This window comes from Parasteatoda tepidariorum, chromosome 2, assembly GCF_982258835.1.
Source record: "Parasteatoda tepidariorum strain Cologne lab strain chromosome 2, Ptep-v5.0, whole genome shotgun sequence".
In the NCBI taxonomy this organism is placed as follows: Eukaryota; Metazoa; Arthropoda; class Arachnida; order Araneae; family Theridiidae; genus Parasteatoda; species Parasteatoda tepidariorum.
This window is the reverse complement of record NC_141756.1, coordinates 48,548,064-48,564,304: the sequence shown is the minus strand read 5'-3', so window position 1 is coordinate 48,564,304 and position 16,241 is coordinate 48,548,064. Positions and strand designations below refer to the sequence as shown.

Genomic DNA, 16,241 nt, shown 5'->3' with positions numbered 1-16,241 from the left:
TGGATTGCCTCGAGGCAATCGTGCCCAGTAACGAAGCGAAAAGTGGCAACAGATTTGTCCCTTGGCCATAACGGAATAGTATTTGTGATTTCCTCCATCCATTTTTTGTGTTTATTTGACTCTCTTATGTTATACTAAAAGTTCTTTCTAATAGTTTTTATAATCAACCGTTTGGCGCTATAGAAAGGAACTGGTTTATCCGTTACTTTCGTATTACTAAAAATTATAAAAATTTGCCTTACGTTAGCGGTAAATATACTTATGTTACAAGAAGGTATTACTTAATATAACGAGGTTGTAAGGATATGTTGTGATCTTGTATGGATGGATATGTATTCTGAAATTAGAAAGATTTGGACTAAAAGAGCTTTTCTTATTTGAAAAAAAAAATATTCCATAAATATTCCTTGACAAACCTAGATGTTTTCAAACATACTGAACGTTTCATTTTTAATAAGCATAAAGGTTCAAATTATTTTCGCATTACAAAAAAAAAAAAAAAAAAGAAAAAAAAAAAAAAAATATAAGAAATTCGCAAAATGTCCAACCCTATGTTAGCAATATACATACTCTTAAATTAGATGACAAAAACCAGTTCTTTTTAAAAACATTTCATAACTATTCCTTCCAGGGCTCGAAAAAGCTCAGAAATTTTACCCGTCCCCGAGGACGGCTTGTCCAACAATGTACCCGTCCTCCTTTGAAACTAACCCGTCGCTTCAAAATAAATAAAAATAGAATTTTCTCTTATTTATTACAAACATTTATATAAATTGCACAATGAATTAGTAGTTACTAGGATTACATTATACAGTAATAAGAAAAATACTAGGTAACCTGGTATTTCTTTTATGAAATAATTTATTTCTATTATGAAGTAATTTAAATGACAAAGGTCAAGTTATCTGGAATGTCAATTTATCTGAAGGTACTGCGCTTTTAAAATGAATCGAATATGACGTTTGCCAGTTCCACAATCAAGCCAATGATTTACAGAAGTTTCTGCACAGAAATTTGAAAGAGGTTTTCCATTTAGGTAGATGTTCATATTGCAACATTACGGGAAAATGGCCGTCCGCGCGGACGTCTGATTCGAGAAATTCGTTGTCCGCGGGAAATTTTTGACCGCCGAGGACGGGCGGTTTTTCGAGCCCTGATTCCTTCAAACCAAATTGTCCATTGAACCATATTGTTACACCCTTTTTAAAATGGAATAATGTTCAAACGACTTCCGCATTGCAAAAAATTAGCGATATGGTCCCTGCTATTTGGGGTTGTTTTTTTCTTCGCACTTGTTGAAATATTAAAATTTGGAGTAAATCAAAATTTCAGCAAGAAATTGAATTTTTTGTTTTAAAAATAATTGTAGATTCATAAGCTTTGTATCAAGTTGTGTGTGTGCAGCAGGTTAACTTTTGAAAATAATTAGATGGCAATTAATTGCGAGGCCAAAAATGTTTTTTTTTTTTTTTGTTAAATATTTTTTTCCCAACTTTTTATTTTTGCAAGTATTTTACGGCATCTCATTTAGAAGCGTTGATTGATAGATTATTATGAAAGACTACACTTCTGTCATTTCATGAAAGTCTAATGCAGACATGTATAATTTTTTATGGCATTGTGAAGTTTCTAAAACAGTGTCTGTAGTTCAAGGTCCTTTTTTTATTCGTTGGACTCATATTAACAAATTACATGACTAACTCTCGTAATTCATGTCCCGTAATTCTTCTTAACGAGTCATAACTTTTATTTACACTTGTTAATTCATTTAGTCTAAATGACCCTCTTCAAGTTTAGATAATTGGACATACACATTCTCTATTTGATGAGAGTTATTTCGTGTCCTTGTGCTCATAGGATAATCCTTATTATACATAATTTATAACATAATTAATATTTATAGACAAGGTTGACAAAGCCAGGATTTTCTTGAAACATCAAAGAAATAGGATTATTTATATTTTAGTCAGATTTTTTTTATTGAAATCTGATTTTTATATATATTTTACATTTACCAATCAAAACTGCGATAAAGTATATTAGCAATGCCTGGTATTTTTAAAAATATTAGGTAACAATTTTTATTTAAATCAGAATTTTTTATAGTGAAATCTGATATATATATATATATATATATATATATATATATATATATATATATATATATATATATATATATATATATATATATATATATATATATATATATATATATATATATATATATATACTATACTGTTCGAATTAATTGGGACAAATGAAAAAAAAGTGATTTATTGAAACTTTAGCTTTTAATCATTGCATACCTTTAGTTGCATTGATACATGTCTGTATTAATATGAAGTATGTCCTCCTTTAGCAGATATGACTTCAAGAACACGTTTTGGCATTGATTCCACTAGTGTAGCGCACATGTTCTTGACTTCATCGTCGTGGAACCATACTTGAATAGCACTTTTTATTATTTGTTCTGCTGTCGTGCAATTCATCTTGGCTAAACGATTTTTTAGAATATGCCACAGGTTCTGAATGGGATTTAAGTCTGGTGAATTACCAGGCCAATCAAGCACTTTTATTTTGTTTTCTCGCATAAAATTCTGGACCAGTTTGGAATTGTGACAAGGGGCCAAATCATGTTGAAATGTTCCGTCGAATGTTTCCATGAATGGAACAATCCTACTATGTAATATATCAATGTATTTGGCTGAATTCATCATGCCTTTTAGAGGCACTAAGCTTCCAGTGCTATTTGTTGTGAAGAAACCCCAAAACATTTGTTTAGAAGGGTGTTTTACAGTCTGTTGGATACGATCTGGTCTCAGACTTTCGTATTCACTTCGTCTAACTACACTTGATTTGTGTCCCTGCACAAATAAATGTGTTTCATCACTGAAAACCACCTTCTTCCAGTCATTTACAGTTCATTTTTGGTATTTCCTGGCCCATGCTAAATGTTTTTTCATCATTTTCTGAGTTAGAAATTGTTTTTTCCTTGGTCTTCTTGCCTTACGTCCAACTTCTAGAAGTCTTTTTCGTACAGTTGAAGTACTCACATCAACACCACAATCCAATAAATCCCTTTGGGGGTCTGTGCTCGTCTTTCTTGGATTAATTTTACTATTTCTTATTAGACTTTTATCAGTTCTTGGAGTAGTTTTCCGTTTGCGTCCACATTTTCCTTTTCTTTTTGGAAAGGATGAGCCGGAATCTTAAAATGTTCTAAGAATTCTGGAAACACTAAATTTCCCTACACCAACTGCTGTAGCGATGTCTCTTACAGTCCTAAAAGTGTGTTCATTAAGAGCGATAATTTTAGAGCGTTTCCTCGGACTAATATCAATCTTTTATAAGCACATAACTTGTGTTAGACTAAACTCAAAATTATAACCACCAGTTTCCACACTGAAATGCTCACAACTGAACTACAAATACACTAAATCCAGTCAGACGAGTAAATTATAGTGAAGGTCTATCCGTCACCGCAGCTCAAGGCAGATATAACTGGTTTGAAGCGGCTCGGGACATCACTGGCAATCCCATACCAACTCGAATGAGAAAATCTTGCTTGTCCCAATTAATTCGAACACTATAGTATATATATATATATATATATATATATATATATATATATATATATATATATATATATATATATATATATATATATATATATATATATATATATATATATATATATATGCTACATCTCTGTTATCATTGGTGCATTTATATTAAGAAATGCAGTCAAAAGCCATCATATGTCATAAAAAGCTTTATTTAACGTTATGCTGGTGGTTATAACAGTTCACATCCGCACTCCTCAAGGGAGGGGGTGTGGACAAGACTCCGGATGGTTCCGGCAGATGTTTATTGGAACACGTTATTCAGCAAGAGACATGCGAAAACCTTCGGTCTTGCATTAAATAGTATGGAGATTGGTGTAATTAGGTTCCAGTCGTACATGCCTTTGTAACTCTACGCACTATGGAAAATCATTTAATGCTTCCTAATATGGAAGTGAAAGAGGGACATGATTCTAAAACTAACTCTAAACTAACTATATATATATATATATATATATATATATATATATATATATATATATATATATATATATATATATATATATATATATATGTGTGTGTGTGTGTGTGTGTGTGTGCGTGCGTTGAAGCATCTTATAAGCAAAGAAGATAAATTTCTCTCCTAAATCTTGAGTGATTGACCTGTTAATTTAATTATTTAGTTTGACCCTGTTTCAGATTTGTAGAAGATCATAAGTATAAATCAACAGTGAACGTTGTAGTCTCTTTTTAACTGATTTTAGTAATAAAACAAGATTGTTTATAAAAGCATCACTCGTTGATTTTTTTCAACCGAGTTTTCACTTATGTATTTTTTAGACATTTAAAGATACGATCGAAGTAGCTGATGCAGAGCAGGGGTTAGGATATCCTGTTTATTTGGTGTTGATGATAGGCTGTGTACATTTGTTAGCGTCCTTGAATTGTTTGAGTGCAATTTTTCTTCTAAGTTTTCAGTTTGCTCATAGGGTTATAGTTCTCATAGCTGAATATATTTTCTAAGCTATTGTTCTCAAATGTTTTCGGCTATGGAACCCATAATGATCTACCTTCTTCCCGTGGAAAAACGACTTCGTAAACTATAAAGTATATAAAAACAATTGTGAGCGTATTAACCATTAAAAAACTACTTAATTTCAGAAAATATTTTTATAACAGTAAAGCTATTTTTTCAGAGTATTGTTCATTAGTCTTAAATTAGGCTTTATATCCCACAATTGAATTCACACTCATGGAACTGTATCTTATTCAGTTTTAACTTTGTTTTTGGTGCAAATATATTAATCTAAAAAGGAAATAAATGAACGAAATTGCGGTTTTCATTGAAATGAAATCTAAAAGAAATGCTATGAATGTTGAAATGGTTACCAGAAAAGCATTAACCTTTATTAACGAATTTAGTTATGTTAGTTTGATTTTCAAAGAGTGATGGCAAATACTAATGCAATTTTTCATAAATGTAGGTCTATTTCATAATTTATTCAAGATATTGTTTATAGAAAAATAAGAATTTTTCAAAAAAAAATTCTATTTTTTTGTTCTTGGCATTTTACTTTAATTTCATACAGAATATAAATGAATAATAAATTATTAATTCGATCTAATTGTAAATACGGATTACAAAAATCATTACTGTGAGGTAAAAACTAGTTCTTACTCCCGGAACACCCTTTACCCTTTCACGGAACTCCATTTGCGAACCGCTGTTCTGAACAATTTTCATAAATTCAAATTATATATTTATAATATATAATTAGAGTTTATGAAAATTATATATTTCATATATATCATATTATATAATTATGTATATCAGATTATATATTGCATAAATTAAATTGTATATATCTATATAATGAATTTTTAGAGTTAGTTAGGAATTCATTTTTCAGAGAAAAACTCAACTATAAATATTTCTATATACATATTTAGGAATACATATTTCTATATACATATTTCTCCCAGTTTTGCAGTTCAAAAACCATGCAAGTTTTACGACAGATAAGTATTCCAATAATTTGTTAAAAATATTTTTTTAGGCTAATTTAGAGCGTTTGAATAGTAAGAAATTTCTGAAATGAGGTTTTTGATATTGATTTGTTGAAAATAATATAGAAATGTATCATTCTTTAAAAATTGACAGTATGACGAAAAAATTTCTTTACAATTTTTATTTCATAAATATTGTTTGGTTTCATAAAAAATATTTTTTTTGACAAAAAAACAAAAAAACAAAAGAAAACTATTTCTGTTTTAATTTATTTATTTTTTTCAACTAACCCAGCCTGCCCTAACGTCAGGATTTAGTCTTTATACCCTTCGAATTATGTGGAAAGAATTTAAAGTTTTGTTGGGAAACATCTCTATACATTATTAAATTTTTTTCCTTAAGCTTATTTTCTTAGTGTGCAAAATTAATTTATTATCAGCAAAATACATCAATCATTGCGTTAAAAATAATCAATTTTTTAATAATTTATCATTTGCAATTAAATGCATTAATTAATGCGTTAATAACTGAGGGATATAAATTTAGTCATTCCGTTTTGTTTCCTTCCTTTTAAATGATACAAAATTTTAATTTTTCTGAAGATTTTCTTGTATTTTAGTGCTGTTATCTACAAAGTACGCATATAAATAAAATTGTTTTCACCATCTGTGGCATTATCTGTTGAAAAATTATTTTTATTATATCTTTTCTGTTTGGACCTTGACTTAGATAAGCAATGAATTCATGCAAGGTGGTGAAAGCAGAGGGGAGGGGTGTATTTATTTTTAATTTTTCGCATTTGAAGAAGTTTTTTTCCCCAAAGTGCATTAAAATAAAAATAAAAAATGAATTAACTTTGTTTTCCTTCTGAAAGGCATAGACTTGATTGTAGATCTAATTAGAAATAGATCTACAATTTACATATTTTTTTTAAAATTCTGTTTTGAAAACAAATACTTAAAAAAATGGTTTAAGTAATGGCTGTGTTATATATTTTAACACAAAGTTTGTTATTAAGCATTTATGTTATTATATTATGTTCCACATTAAAAGCAATATTGTTTATTATAAAACTTCTTTAATTTAACCAAAATTTTATTGATAAACTATTATTTGCTTTTCAATTTGCCTTAATTTTTTTCTTCAAAAATATACAATAACAAAACAAATTCTAATGAAATACATCATTCATATTATAAACAAGTTTATTCAAAATAATATACAATTATCATAAATAATTCGAAATACACGTATTTACTTTTAGGAATTGGTCTAAGAATATATAATACATAAATGGCAAGAAGAAATGGATGAAATTATGAGTGATTTATATCAGTTGATGAAAAATGCTAAATGTGATAAGTTTGTACTACTAATGTCTGATTTTTTTAAACTTAAAAGGGTACAAAAAGTCAGTCTCCCATGTTTCCCATCATAGGTCTGCCTTTTCCGTTATTATTCCATCCCGATCCCATCATGCCACCGCCTTCCATTGAGTTCCATCCAGAGCCTCCCATTCCACCAGAGTTGTATCCAGATCCCATCATTCCACCAGTATTCCACCCAGATCCCATCATTGCAGAACTCCATCCTGAATCCATACCCATCATCATTCCACCAGATGGCCAACCAGAATTCATCATAGGCCATGCCATCATTCCACCACTCATCATGGCTGATGATGGTACGTGAACGGGCGTGACCATGGTCATGCTGTCACTACCACCACCCTTGAGCATGCTGAAGTTTGGAAGTCCCTGAAGCATTTTAACCACTATTCCAGCTGCCAGTAGCTGCATTACGCCTCCTCCTCCACCACCTCCTCCTTTACCACCCATGATTTTGGGTAATTTTATGATAGTTCCAGCAATAGTAGATGGTATTAATATTCCTACAAATACTATTGATGCAAAGAGGCATATACTTTTGAAGTTGTTTATCATTATGATCTGCAATGAAGAAGTAGATAAATGAGAAAAATAATATGAAGGTAGAGTGGCTTGTAAAGAGATAAGAAGCTATTACTTATCAAAATAGACAGTTCGTTGAAATTTTCAACTCATTTTATGTTAAGGAGTCCAAAATTTTTTTAACTTAAAAGAAAAAATAGTAAAAAAAATGAAAGTTTCTTTTTAAAAGCTGTTCTCAGTTTCGGTTCATTTCCGGTTCATTTTAAGGGTAAAGTTTATAATATTTCCAGTTATATAAAATAATTTTACAATTGTTCACGCCATCATCATATTAAGTTGTTTTTCTTACTTTATAATATTCTCACATTACTTACTTCATTCTGATCTTACATAATGAATACAGATCGCAAAACAATCATGGTAACTTTTCACCAATCTTAAAATAGAATTCTTTTATTGGTCAAAGACAATAATAGGTTCTTTTTACTCACTGAAAATTATTTTATTTTCCTGCTGTTTACCTTTTTTCAGTGACGATGACTTTGAGGAAATAAATTAAAAATACTAATATACAGTGAGAGGAAATAATTAACATTGATGATCACTATTTCAGTAATTTTATAATCATTATTTTATAACTGAAAAATATCACATTTTTGACACTGATATTTTTCTCCTAGAAATGCACCCAATGAAATGTTTTTCGCCTTTGCAGATCAAGAAAAAAAGCTCATTAGCTCATCATTTTAGCAATGGTTTACATATTTAGATCGTGTGCGTTAAATAAAAATGTACTAAGGTTTCTTAAGAATTTCATTTTTTTGAGAGAAAGAGAAAGAAATATCCAATTGTATAAATTACATCATATTATACCAGATGTTGCAAATATATCTATATATATATATATATATATATATATATATATATATATATATAATAAATAAATACAAGAAAACACTAAGAAAGTTAAGAAAAACAATAAGTTTCATTTATTGCTATCTCTTATTATTATTTTTTTATTGCTACTATATCTTTTTTTTTTCTTCCGGTTTTTTAATTAACATTTCAGTTTTTTTTTAATTAACTGTTGTTTGTTATTTTTTTACTTATTATTTCCCACCCCCCTTTTTTTCATATGTCTATAATTTTTCTTTGTTTTATTCTTCAATTTGAATATATATATATATATATATATATATATATATATATATATATATATATATATATATATATATATATATATATATATATATATATATATATATATATATATATATATATATATATATATATATATATATATATATATATATATATATATATATATATATATATATATATATATATATATATATATATATATATATATATATATGTATATATATATATATCAATCAGTTTATTATTAGAAACTAAAGGCCTTAAATTGTCTTATAAATATTGGAAACATAATAGTTTTATTTAGTTAGAAAGTGAGATGTGAAGTAAAGCTTTGTTTCTTCCCTACTGCTTTTTCTTTTCAATGGTAATGTGATTTTTTTTTTTCAAGCATGAAACGATTTAACTCAACTATGTATACAAATGGCATATAACTAAAGTAAATTAGATTCATTCATTTTTATATTTTTTTCAAATATTTTACCTTAAATTGTCCTTATGAAACTCTAAAATGCATTTTAGAAATTGAAGTGCAAAGTTTTTTTTTATAAAAAAATAGTAAAATTAAAAACTATGCAATATTAAAATTAAATAATTTTTTTTTCAAAGTGTTAAGGTGAAAAAAAGTATAATTCTATTATAATAATATGATAATAATTTAATAATAATTTATTTAACAATTTAGAAGAACTTAAAATGAATTATTTTAAAGCTTAGTATTTTCTCTATTATATCTAAAATTGAAAACATTAACTTATTTAAAGGATATTAATTTTAAAATTTTAAATGAAAGTCTTATAGAAAATTTGGGAACGGTTTCATGCATAATTAATTAATACATCGGCACAAAAAATACATTCTAAAAATAAAATTAACGTATTTCTTAAAAATCTTTAAAAGTATATTCCGGATACCTTGAAACTATAGAACTTTATAGGATTAAAAATATTTGCGTGATACTTTCTCAGGAAAATCAGTTTAATGCTGAACCTTAATATCAGTCGCATGAACCATAATACGTTCCACATTTCTTAAAGATTTAATGAGGTTTTAAACTGAACCACCTTTCAGTTCAAATTGAATCGTGTAATTAAGCTTAGTATGTAGGTACGATAATATGGTATCAAATTTAAACGTTATTATGGTTAAAAATCATACAGAGTTAGTAACAGTGTCCCCAAACTTTATAAGAAACATATTTGAAAATAATTTTTTCCTAAAACATTTCCATCACAACGAAAGATAAATAAGAATTTCAGCTTACCACTAACCGGCTAGAATTCCCAAATCAAAGAAAGTAATCGATATCGAATGTTTATATATTCTAACCCCAATCTTTAAATAGATCAATAGAAAGTCAAAAATGTATAAAATCCCACGGAACTGTCCGACTGCGTGATTGTTCCGGTCATGTTTTCTTCCTCAGAGGCATATTAGAAAGGAAAAGTATGTATTAATGTGTGCAGATTCACTTTCTCCGGTATGAAAACAAGAGATTAAGCGTGAATTACAATCACGATGCTTGTCATCTGACCACTCAAGTGAAGAAATATGACATAAGAAGATGATGGATAAGTATTATGGATTAGGAGAAGACATTTTCAGGACTCCTCTGGATTTGTGTACTGTTTCTGTATTTTTTTTTGAGAAATTTTTATTTATTTATATATGTTTGGATGAGTAATTTTCAGATAATAGGAGATATTCATTTTAAGGCTCTGAATCATGATATAAAACAGTACTTTTTGTGAATAATATGCTATTTTTAAGGCTGTTATGAGTTTATAACCGTTATTCACGACTGATACATTAAGTCTATTTTGAGCAAGCGATTTTCGATGATAATTATGAAAATGAAGTTAAATGTCAATACGTATGGAGAAAAAGAATCTGTTAAATTTACCGTACTGCAATGACAATTCTGATAAAAAAGCATGATTCTGGTTAATAAAACGAAAATTTACATTATTTAAAACATTCATTTGGTAATTTTTCTGTTCATATGATAATGGTTTACTGAAAATTCATGTTTTCAAAACTATTGTTCGTATTACTACACATTTAGTAAAAAATACAAAACTGGAAAGTATTAACCAAATGAATGGTTTTTATGCCTTGCTCTTAGGAAGGCATCATGATGAATTAAAAATTTTTCAGTTTTTATCAAATCTTATAACACATTATAAAACCATATTTAATTGTAAATTTTACCAAAATTACCAATTAATTTTACCAAAGCGCTTTGGTAAAAATTATCAAGCTTTTTTGTGTTTCCATAGGGCAGAAGCATGGTAAATCTTAGCATGCTCTGATAGTTTTGATCTTGCTTTTTTTAATCAGCGTGAAGACGTGAAGAAAATCCACTGTTTTTAGAAACTAAAAAGCATTTTGAGATCTGATTTATATTTGTATATGTTTTATGTTTTATCCATATGTTTCCATACATGTGTTTAGTCTTATTAGATACAAATTACAGTAAATAAATGCTGATTCGATATTTATCCTGAATGTAGCTCTTAAGCACTTTATAAAGCATTCAACAAACTTAAATTTATTAATTATTTCATTAACAATGAATTTGGACATATAAATGGTAATGAATTGATCATGTTTTCTTTAATATAGAAAAGTTAAAAGTAAAATAGGTTTACGAATCGGAATGTGATGGCAATAGAAATAGAGGAAGGCCAAAAATGACATGACGGACTGTTGCGAACAATCTTAAAGCAAACGGTAAGATGTGGTTGTATAATTTTGGAATCAAGACAAAAGGGACTTCGTGTCTACTAATTTGAAAAAACAGTTTGCTTGTGAGAGCATGTAATATTATAATTTTAGTTTCATAATAATGACAGCACCCTCATGAAGATAAGTATTGAAAAATAAGAAAAAAAGAATTTACTTATTTTGGAATTGAATTAGGTAAATTTTAATTAAAGGTAACGGGTCTAATTTTTCGCTTTATGTATAAGCTTCCAATCTTCACACGCATCACATCTTTTAAAAGGCATGGAATGACATTTTGTGAAAAATCCTACTATACAATTTATTTTAAAAGACTTTAAATTTAATCATTCCATGTAAATAAAAGATTTATATTTAAAAATTTCTGTCTGTTTAAACTCTTTTCGCATTTATTGAAAGAGTTGATAGTTAGTTCCAAGTCTTCATGAAAAAAAAAACTAAATGAATTCAATCTTAAGAAAGGCACAAGAAAAGTTTTTCTCTCTCCAGATTTTACACATTTTAGAACATTGGTCAAAACAATTGCATTGATATTCATAAAACAATTAAAATGCAGTTTTGTAAGTATCAGGCTTTGTTGACTTATATCAGTTTAATATACGTCACGATTTAAATCAAGTGGTTTATTTTTAAAAAAATCATTGACTTAAGTTAACTTGCTTGACTTATGATATATGATATATTATAAGGATTCTTTTAAGAAAAAATTGATTTAAAAATTTTCTAACTATTTCAATATAAGAGTGTTTAAATGTTTCAGTAATTATTATAGTTTTAAAATTTATTATAAATATATTGCTGCGTTCTAAAATTTCAATAAGCAAAACTACATTAAAATAATGAAATAAATTACAGCACATCTGAAATGACATTTTAGCAATTTTATAACTTTTGCGAATGCGAACTAAGAAAAAGGGGAAAATTTAGTATAATAATAAAATATTTGATTTTTTAAGTTTAACAAAAAAAGCAGTAAAATTAATTTTGTGATTTTTTATAGTCTATTTTTTAGTAGTTAATACCGATTAATTTCTATTCCATTTTCAATAAATTTGAATCGTATATTTGCTTGCATTAAAATATTTCTAATGTGTCGTAGAACTTTATTAATAGTTAACAATTTTAGCACTTCATGAGTCTCTATGATTTCTTTTGAATAATATAACAATTATTAGTATATTTATATCATTTTTAACTTATGGACGTGAAGTATCATTGAAAAAAATCCGATTTAACTCAAACTGGTTTAAATTAATGGAAGAGGACTTCCTTCATTTAAAAAAATGATTGCCCTGGTATGTATAGACTTGTGTATGTGTAAAAAAAGTTTTCACAATGTCGTTTTTTAAGGGGGACGGGACGGAGGGGGTCTCACTCTCTCTCCAAGAAGTCCTTCAATTTATTCTATAAACAAAACGATTACAAATAAATTATGCAACAATGTGATTTACAGAAGATTTACTCATTAAGTTTTGTTGCACGTAAGAATTACTTTCCTGTACTTTTACTATGTAATTTTGTTATTAAATTGGAATCTCAAAATAATTTTCATTTTTGCTTAAAACGTTATCATTTAGAAAAATATAAATGAAAATTCTAACATGCTAGAGTAACTAGATCAATAAATGGAATAAAAATGGATGGAACTATGTGGCTGATATTAATACAAGTTACAATCGTGTCCTATTTCCAAAAAGGAAAAACAATAAAGATGCATCCGTTTCGTGATAAACTTCAATTTCCAACGAAAATATTTAGACGCATCAACTTTTGATGTGATGGTCATTGTTAGAAATTTCTCAGAAAAATGGTTAAATAACAATTTATTTAATTGTTATTTTTCCATTATCAAACAAAACAGTCAAATAACCATAAATAAGATGATAATCAAACTGTTAACTGTGAGAAAAACCGTTTATTATCTGCTTTCACTTAATACGGTTAAACAACCAGAAATTTATCGCTCCAACTAAGCCCATCTAAAGAAGTCACTTATTTCCTTACAACTGCGTATACATTTCAGTCAAGAGGGCTAATCTTTCAGTCTCATGATCGACAGAACTGGGGTCCGAGTCCCAGTGTTGACACTACAATATTTCTTCCATTCCCTTCGAAATATGAAGAGTTTCCAGTGTCCTGTACTCTCCAATGCCCATTGCTTAACTAAAAGAATAGCTCTTATGACCGGTTAAATTTCGTTTTTTTAATTTTTTTACGGTTTTGAAGCCATGCTAGTCGTAAATGGTAAAAAACCTTGTATAGTTTTATATTCATGGTTTTATAGCCATACTAGTTGCAAACGGTTCCAAAACCATAAAGGTTAAAAAAGTGTTCTTTACCGTAAACTTTACTGTTAATCGGATGAACAGACTGCTGTCTGTAATTTTACCACAATTTTAGAACAGAAATTCTATCAGTGCATGTTTTTCCTTTTAGGTCTGTCAAAAATCAAAATCAAAAATAAATATTTCCTTTTTTCGTCTACAGGAAAAAGGTATGCTTTAAAATTCCTATTTCATTTTATTACTTTCTTCCTTACATTGTCACTTTCTAAGTGAAATGCAATGAGAAAATTATGATAAGTAAAGTGAAGTTCATCTCTATAGGAATTTACTTTTAAAGAAGGTAAGTTTCAAGGATTTTCGCACATGCTCTGAGGAAAAAACTATGGTTAAAACTATCGGAATATGATAAAATCAACCGTGTTTCTGGTTATATGGAAACACAAAAAAGCTCAGAAATTTTTACCGAAGCACTTTGTTAAGGTTTTTTGGAAAAAAATAACAATAAATATGGTTTTATAATGTATGATAAAATTTAGGAAGTGCAATAAAGTTTGATAATTTTATCGTGATACCTTAGATCAGAGAATAAAAACCATTTATTCAATGCAAATTTAATTTTCAGTTTTGTATTTTTTACTAAATGTGAGATAATAAGAATTATAATTTTGAAAACTAGACTTTCTCCGGTAAACGGCTACCATATAAACGTAAGAATTATCAAATGAATGGTTTAATAACAGTATATTTTGGTTAGTTCGGTAATTTTACCAGAATTTTTTTCTCCGTGCAATTTTAAATGTATCAAATCGCTTTTTACGTCATGATTTGTAATGCTTATTTCACGCATACATTAGTAAGTAAGCTCACTAGATAAATGTATAATACGAAGGGGAATCATAAAAACTATTTTTCAATTTCGTTTTTATTGCTGCTTTTTATGATATATTTTTTTTATATATTGGGTCCCACATATTGAAGAGATCCATAATATGAATAATATATGAACCTTTTGCTAACGGCTGGTACAACTGATGGTCCAAAATAGCAGTTGCTATTATGTGCCGTGGGCAAAGGGTTAAAATTAACCAGTATTTTAGTATTCTTGATGATGGGCTGTACCCATTAAGTCAATTGTTTTTTGATAAATCTTCTGTTGATACTCCATTTTGATACATTTTGACTTTGGTACTCTATTTGAAGTTTTGTATCAAGCTAATGTTGGGTTAGTTTCTTAACACATAAATATATTTTGGCAGTTTTTTAGATTTCGTGATTAAATGTAAGATAAGTCATCAAACTATTTTAAAATATGCTTTCTCTGTTCAGAATTTATTTAAATTGTTTAATTAATTTATTAGATTTCTTTACTTTTAATAATCTTTCTAAAAAGATATATTTTTTCTTTTTGGTTTTAGTGATTTATTTTAAAAATGAATTTGTGTCTCCAAGGAAAGATAAGTTTTTCTTGCAGTGATATAAGAGTTTAAAAATAAAGGGAAAAGATTGTTTGTCTGAAAATTTTGTTCGATAATTTGTTTTTGAGGTTTGGGGGAATAATTCGTTGAATTATTGTTTGTCATTGGAAGTTATATTTATTTTTAATTCATAATAGAAGTAAAATGTGGTGAAGTATAATAAGAAAAATAAAACTATAATTAAATTTAAAGAAAAAAAATTATTTTTATTAATTTATTGATAAACTTAGAAAAATATGTGGAAATACAGACAATTAACAGGCATAAGAATAAAAAAAATGCATACAAACAGCATTTGATAAAACAATTTTCCATTACAATAATTGTGATAATACAAAATGCAATATAGTAAAAATACGTGCTACAGAGGACAAATGACAGAGGACAAATACAGAGGACTTTACAGATGATTAAAACAAGCATGAACATTTCATATCAAGGTTTGTCTTATTTGAAACCATAAAATATACCATTAACATAAAATGCAAAAGTATTTTTTAAATTGTTTCGATTAAAAATTTTTGCTCTTGTTTGCTCAATTATAAGACGTTTGCATCAAGGAATCAAAGGGAAATGTTCCAATTTTATGAATCTTTTAATCAGTCAATAACGTTTCATTTATTATACCTAAGTAAAAGTAAATTATAATAAAAAAAATAAAAAAAATCAGCATGAAACTCGTAAATTTTTTAAACACTTTATATTTATGTTGGACGCGGGTATATTTCTTTTAAATAAAAATAATGGTTTTGTTAGTTTATTTTTTATAAGAACAATTGAAGTAAATTTTTATCTTTTATTTTCATTTGTTAGTTTTCTTTTACAAAAAATGCGAAATTTTGAGTCAAATGTTCATGGGCTATTGGAGTACTTTTTAAAAGTTTTGTTCTGAAAGTCTCTCTGTGGGAAATTTGGAAATCATTAAGGATCTTTGAAAGAAATCTGTTTCTTTTGATTTGATTTAAAAGAAATTAATATTTTTTTCTACTGGATTTTCTCGATTGTTCTTAAGGATTTAAGCCAGAAAGATACTTTTTTTTATAGGTTTTAAAGTTATCATAAAAACCTTTCTTTTGCCGCACGTTATACAAAGACAA

The 16,241-nt window shown here is 27.6% G+C and overlaps 1 protein-coding gene across 1 annotated transcript; it reads right to left on the bottom strand.

The window, feature by feature from the left end:
- Positions 1-6,824: 6,824 nt before the first annotated feature.
- Positions 6,825-10,175, bottom strand: LOC139425084 (uncharacterized). The gene is made up of 2 exons (XM_071178129.2): positions 9,904-10,175; positions 6,825-7,520 (listed from the first exon to the last, which is right to left on the bottom strand). The coding sequence occupies exon 2, from the start codon at positions 7,512-7,514 to the stop codon at positions 6,984-6,986; it is 531 nt and encodes a 176-aa protein (XP_071034230.2). The 5' UTR covers positions 7,515-7,520; positions 9,904-10,175; the 3' UTR covers positions 6,825-6,983.
- Positions 10,176-16,241: the final 6,066 nt, after the last annotated feature.